The 7022-nt window shown below is 42.9% G+C and overlaps 1 protein-coding gene across 1 annotated transcript in view; it reads right to left on the bottom strand.

Moving 5' to 3' along the window:
* Positions 1–7022, bottom strand: part of BVES (blood vessel epicardial substance) — a 49585-nt gene that overhangs the window by 35099 nt on the left and 7464 nt on the right. The window contains 4 exon segments of the mRNA XM_031061581.1: positions 46–67; positions 69–221; positions 1148–1256; positions 2939–3661. Of these exon segments, the coding sequence (XP_030917441.1) occupies positions 46–67; positions 69–221; positions 1148–1256; positions 2939–3429 (775 nt within the window). The 5' untranslated portion in view covers positions 3430–3661.

Below are 7022 nucleotides of genomic sequence, written 5' to 3'. Positions count from 1 at the left end.
TCGGGCAGCGCCACGTGGTAGAAGTTGGGCAGGCGGATGTCGTACCTGAAGCCCTGCCCCACGTGCACCCTGTCGTTCAGCGCGTACAGCTTCTCGGCGATGTCGCTCCCGATCAGGATGGAGAAGAGGCGGGAGATGAAGCGGTGTTTAGCGAACAGCAGGTAGAGCTTCTTTCTCCTCCAGGCCACGTACCGACAGTCTGTCTCTGCTGTGAGTGTTACCTGGAGAAGAGAGAATTGAACAGCCAGGTGACAAGGTGCTGCTGCTGCTGCCCTTGCTCAGAAGGCACCCCTTCTTCCAGCAGAACCTGTCTACTGCAATTAGAGCCTTTTAACCGAGCCAGAGAGCTCTGGGAGGGATCTCAGAGGTCTCTTCCAACCTCATTATTCTGTGATTCTGTGTGGGAGGTTACTGTATGCAAAAGACAAATGAGAAAAGTGACTGGCTATAGACTGTGATCACATCTAGTTAATCTCAGTGACAATATGCCTGTGCCCAAGTGGCAAGCCTTGTTCAGTGCCACGTGGATGCCCCTGGTTCAGCCTTGCATTCCCTGCTCCACTCTTGGCAGCCTCAGCTGAAAAGGCAGGTCTAAAGAAAGCTCTCAACAAATGCCATTTGTTCTCGTGACAGCACACATCAGATCCAGCAGGGACAGGAGCCAGCATGTCAGGCGAGTGACAGCAGCGCAGGGGCACCGCAGCTGACACTGTGTCCTGTGCTGGAACCCGTGCCAAGCTGTGGCCCAGGCACGTCCTCCCCTGGCTCATCTCCCACTGGGAAACCTCTTCAGCACCAGCTTCTTCCCACCCCGAGGAAACCTGGCTTCTCAGGGCTGAATATCAGCACAGCCAGAGAATGCAAACAGAGCCTACCACCCAGATTAACCTCCCAGATCAGCTTTAAGAAAAGCCCTGTTTGTTGTAACAAGGCACAGACAGCAAAACCAATCCAATGGACAAAGAGGACTTCCCAAACTAATGGGATACCACTTGTTTGCATAATATCCTAAAGGAAACCCCCAAAAAAATTATTTCTAAATCAAACAGTGCTTGAACAATTTCCTGTGGCACTAAAAAAAAAAAACAACAAAACAAAACAAAAAAACCCCAAAACCCAACAACAACAAAATCCCCTTAACTTTTACCTGGAAAATTCCCTCTTCTGTGGGCCTCAGTGAATCCCATTCAGGAGAGTCCAGAAATTGAAGAGGAAAAATATAATGCAGAAACTCCCCATCAACTGTCACTCTGATCCTACCAAGATAAGATGTGTTAATTTGTTAGCACTACCTGTACACCAGCAATGACTACCACAAGATTGTGCTATTTCTACTGTCTGAGGAATTTAAATACAGCTTTGAAAGCATGAAAAAGCAATCAATGGTCATTTATAACTATCCTAATTATATTTTTGAACCCAACTTGCTCAGGCCAGTTGAAAGACAATAGAAGACAATCATGCAACTGAAAGGGAAATCTTTCCAGGCCTTATTCAAACCACATCATTCTCTCTGTGGTAGGTGTGTGCAGTGATGCACAAGCTTTGCCATTAGAAGGCCATCATGCACTGGAGAGGTGAAAGATCAATGCCCATAACAGCACTTACCTGCTTCTGAAAACTGTGGGATTTACTTCTAGTTTTGGCAAATACCCATTTTAGAGAGAACAAAGTGGAAAAACTGGGAGTGGGAAGCAGGAGTGTTAGGTAGGCCTCTTTCCATGTTTAACAGGAATTACATGGCCACAGGACTATGTCTGGAGCCAGAAGAACAGCCTGGCATGGGATCTCTGTGTAAATGCTGTGGCCTTCTGAAAATGCCAAAGAAAAACTTACTTACTTGCTACTTTTTAAATAACATATAAATTTGAAGGCACACAAGCAGCCCTTCTACCACATGGTGAGGGGCAGCAGGAACTCTGGGTGATCACTAACTGGCTGGGCATGTAGCAGGATGGATACCTCTCCTTTGGTAAGACCAAAAGCAACTTCCATGAGGCACTTCTTAGAGAGCTCCCAAGAACTCTGTGAACCAGGATGTCACTAAGGAAAACTGCCCACAATCCATATTGTTCACTGCAGGCAGTCCTAAATCAGCTGAGTGTCAAGGTGCATCATGCATCAAGGTGTCCCATCAAGGACAGTCCATGTCCATCACCTCTGGGTGTCCAGCCTACTCTTGGGGTGGTCTGGGACTGCTCCCTGCTTTGCATACAGTACAAAAGCTGGTGTTTCCCTCCAGGACAGCATCAGCAAGGCTGCCAGAAGGCTCTCCTGGAAGCAGGGAGTACAAGCAGGTGGATTTACTGCTTCAGGGTCTAACACAGGCCACAGTATACAGTAACTGTAGATCCTGGTCTGCAAGTCTTGATAAGGCTCAGCTACATCCTCTTGTAATGAAAGGACACTTTTAAGTCTTTTTCTCTTCCTTATCAATACCCTTCTCCCACCCCCTTGAAAGCAATCAAATACAATCTATATCAAAGTCAAGACCTCTATCAAACAGTTTATCTCAGTTTTGTAACTATTTGTCCCATTTCAGGTGATACTAGTAAAGAAAAATAGGGCAGATGCTGTGCTCATCAGCTAGGCAGTAGATAGACAGCAAGCCATAACCTGAACACTGAAAATCCACATTTATTCCCTTTATCTGCCTAACCTGTTAAATGATATGATACAGCAGCCTGGAAAAGAATGACTTCAAATTCTTTTCTTTATGCTATTTCTGATTCTGTGCTCAGTGTTTTTATGCTAGTACTGTCCTAGACAAGTGTATTTAACCTATTAATATTTATATTACTTGCATTAACATTTAATTTATTGTACTGGAAAATAAACAAACAATACACAAACCAGGCTTCTTCCTTTTTTTCTTTTGTTTTCATTAAGGAGAGGAAAATAAAGATATTTGCAGAAAGCCTGAACAAAGCATACCAACCTGCCTGACACAAGCAAGGACAGTTTGTCAATAGGTGTTTTGCCCTGCATGGCGTAACAATGCTCCTTCTCCAGGGTGACCACTTCTGCATCACAGCACAAGACAATCTTCCTGTACACAGTCAAGGAAATTCCCAGAGGCTGGAAGAGAGCACTGTAGAGTTCCTGGAATTCCCTGTCAAAGGCAACACTCCGGACTTGGTAGGTAACATAAACGAACTGGACGAAGCATATGGCGAACAGTACAAAATTCCAGGAGAATATATCAGCAGCACACACATCCAGCCAAGCCCAAACAGAAGAGCAGAGAAAGCCCAGTCCAAGCAAGCTGAAGACGTAGAGGAGCCCAAAGAATCCACTTCCACCCATGAAGCCCACGACAAAGAAAATACTGGCTAGGTGGTAGATAGATCCCTCTGCCTCTTGCTTCCAGCTGGTACATGTAGGATGTGCATATATCAGACTTTCCCAAAAACTTGCATTTTCTCCCATGGCTGGAATAATTTTTTGATTCAGCTGAATCTTGAAGTCTTTTATTTATGAGATGCAACTAGTTTTGGTTTTCCTTTGGTTTTCCATTCTTGCAAACTGTGCTCAGTGATTACAGAACATCAGGGTCTCTTGGTAGTAAAGTTGCACTTAGGATTTCCAGCAAGGAAGCAGCTAACGTTCTGAGTGCTGTTTCTCATCAGTTCATGCATTGTTTTGACTTTGGTCATGTCATCTGCTGGACAAGTGAAGAAGAGATGAGTTACTTATAAACTTATTTTCATCAATTAAATTTTATCAAAGTTTTATTGCCTAAACCACAGATGGCATTACAATCCAATCACCCTTGAAGCTCTGTGATTCCAGGATCAAACTTTAATATTCACTCAGATGAAGATCATGTTTTCTCTATCTGTGATCTGAGTAGCAACCACTGAACTGCCAGTGAATCCAAGTAAAGCTGTGTGTTGCATTCACAACATCCTGTGACAAGCCTTCGTACAGCCTCCCAAGTGACAAGGATTTGTTGGTCCAGCCCCTTCTCCCTGAGAGCCTTTTATATGTCCTACCCAGCTCTTTAACAAGAAGAGACAGTGAACCCTTCTTCCTTGTTCACCTCCTCCATCTCTCTCTGGATTTTGGTCAAATCATTCTCATTATTGGGTTAAGCATTCTCTCAACTCTCTGCTCTCTGTTCCTGGGGACAGCAAACTCCATCCCCAAACCCACAACAAGGGAAACCCAAGTGTCACAGAGTCTTTTCTACTCCAAGGATAACAGGCAAAAAACCCTTGTCTTATATAGGGAAGACTACAAGGCTTAAAGGCATCCTGATACAGATTATGCTCTTAGAACATGAAGTAAGTAGTCCTGCAAAATATGACTCAAGGGACATTTACAAAGCAATTTTACAACATTCAAAGTTCTACATCATAGAATTTCATGCCATGGGCCACATAATTTTATTGTTCAACACTCTAAAATGTGAAACATGGTATTCATTTTCATACGGTGATGTATTCCTATGAGTTTTCAAAGGAAAACACAGAACCAAGTATCAAAGAAACTCCAAAATAAATCTAAAAACAAAAAATCAAAACCAGCTTTCCATATCTGTCTTTTAAAATAAAAATACATACCTCAATGTGAGATTATACATGGTAGAAATTGCAAAGCCAGAATATATTAGTGGTGTAATCAGTATTGAAAACTTTCAAAGCCTTACTGTCTGGTTCTTTTCTTGGTAGAATGGCAAGGAAACTATCTTATCAAAATTATCAGATTCTCTAGAATATCAAAGTAGTTTGGTTTTTTTTCCCCTCACAAGAGCCACAGAAGTCAATACTTTAAAAGCATTGCTGTTGCAGTGAGGCATCCAACATCATTCATCAGGGCTTTCAGTGGTGCTTTTTTGCAGTGACAGGTCTAAGAAATTAATAAAGAAAATTTGTATCGTATTTCCTAGCCACCACAGCATTACTTCTTTTAAGTTTATTCAAACCCCAACATTAATTCTTTGATTGAATAACACTGGTGCCAAATAAAGACATAAAATCCCACACAACTGAGCAGCAGAGCTCAGAAGAACAAGTTAGGAGGAGACTCTCCCTCTATGGGAGAGGTGATAGGAAAGTCACTGGCCCATAAAAATACCACAGCTAAAGAGCACAGAATCTCTCCAAATTACAGTGCTCAAAATCCTCCTGCAGCATAAGAACCAGCACTACAAAAATAAGGTAGTTTACAACTAAAACCTTTGCCGTTTGTTTCTTTATCCAAATACTCTCCTCTGGTACAGGATTCCCCTCAGATGTAGGATTTATCCCTTGGAGACTGGGAGATGGAAGCTACATCAGTTATAAAAAAGTTACCTAGGTATGGTAAGGTCATGAGGAATTTTAGGTGGTGCTTCTGTGATCAAAGGGTAAGAATTTTGAGTAAAAAGAAAATAAAACTGGAGCGTGCAGTTCCCAGACCTTGTGTTCTGAATACACTCAGCATTTCCATTACACAGTCAGAAATCAGTGGCAAAAGTTTTTTGTTTGACTGATTGTTTGTTTAAAACAGAACCACTGATAATAGTGATTTTGGATTATTGCTAATACTTCTACTCTCCTGCCAACATTTTGCTCTAAGCAGTTTTACTGAAGACCCTAATTTCTAAAAGAAAACAGTAAAAATCAGTGTTTTGAAGGGAGCTATGACTGAGGAGATACACTGGAAACTGTATGAATGCCACAAACAAAACCATGGTGGAGCAGTAATTTGCTTTACATTACCAACATCTTTTCATCGTGTAATGTCACGCATTACAATAATTTGACACAACACAATAGTAATTTCTCAGAATGTATGCACAATTTTTAATTCACTTATTGCTTTCTCAGTCTGCCCACACTACAGCTCACAGCATTTCTGTGAAGCATTTATTCATGACAAGATGGACCAAAACAATTTGGAAAGAACAGCGTACCACTAGGACATGGATATAGGCTCATCACACACAAAGTCCTGAGAAAACTGATCTGCATTTGTTCATTTTCAGAATTGGACCTATCTTCCAAAACCACTGTGTGGAAAATTTCCACTTATTCAATTAGTTCTACACAATGAGAACTTTTACTGTGCTGCAGCATCTCCCAGACTGGAGAGGGCCTCTCTCCTTCCAGGCAAGAGGAAGGGCAAAGGAGAGAGGCCAGTGCTAGTCCAGAGCACAGCCTTACCCACACAACACTCTCCTGAGCTACACAAGGTGCACAGGAAAAACCAAACCCTCTGGAAATACTGACAAAACCCACTCCTAAATGGGACTCATTTCTCAGAGCTATGGTGAAGAGCAGGCATGCTTGCAGGCAGAAAGAGAGGATGCAGCTCTTCTCAAATAAGAAATTATTCTAATGTTTGGGAGCTAAAAATCACTGGCAGTTGTAAATAGAGCAGGGACAACAACAGGTATAAGTTTAGTAAAATTTCTAGTTTGGAAAGGTATTTAGTGCTAGATGAGGCCCTTCACATTTTTCTTTATAGTTCCTGCAAGTCCAAAATTTAAACTCTTGAAGGTTTCAGAACAGACACGCTAATTAAGCCATTCATCTACTGCAAGTGAGGTTGTGGGGGAAAAAATCCCCCAAACCAAAAAACCAAGCAGCTGTGATACCAACTGAGTCATCCTCCACAGCAGACAACATCACCATTTCTAAGCACCTGGAGGGGACACCATCCTGTCACTGAGGTGCTTTGGCCTTCTGCTTTGTTTGATGTCCTGCTTCAATTGCCCTGGCAGTGCTGAACAGCTGTTGCTACAAATTCATCTGATGGGGATGATCCAGCAAGGAGGAAAGTGCATTTAAAACATGTGCCTTGGCTGCTAAAGCTGAAGAACTGGGTCTTCCCAAGCAAACAGTGAGCACTTTCTGCTCCATGCCCTGCCCATGGGGAAGGAGCAGCATGCACAGCACACTCCGTGCCGTGGGACTGCCGTGATCACAGTGACACACACTGACACCTGCAGCCTGCCAAAACCTGAGCTTCATGCACGATGAGTCCTCCCAGCTGGGGAAGGAGATGTGCCCTGCCAACACAGCCTGAATTACTGA

The sequence above is a fragment of the Geospiza fortis genome, unplaced genomic scaffold, assembly GCF_000277835.1.
Source record: "Geospiza fortis unplaced genomic scaffold, GeoFor_1.0 scaffold486, whole genome shotgun sequence".
NCBI classification, from domain to species: Eukaryota; Metazoa; Chordata; class Aves; order Passeriformes; family Thraupidae; genus Geospiza; species Geospiza fortis.
The sequence above is the reverse complement of the archived record's forward strand: the minus strand, read 5'-3'. Positions and strand labels throughout refer to the sequence as shown.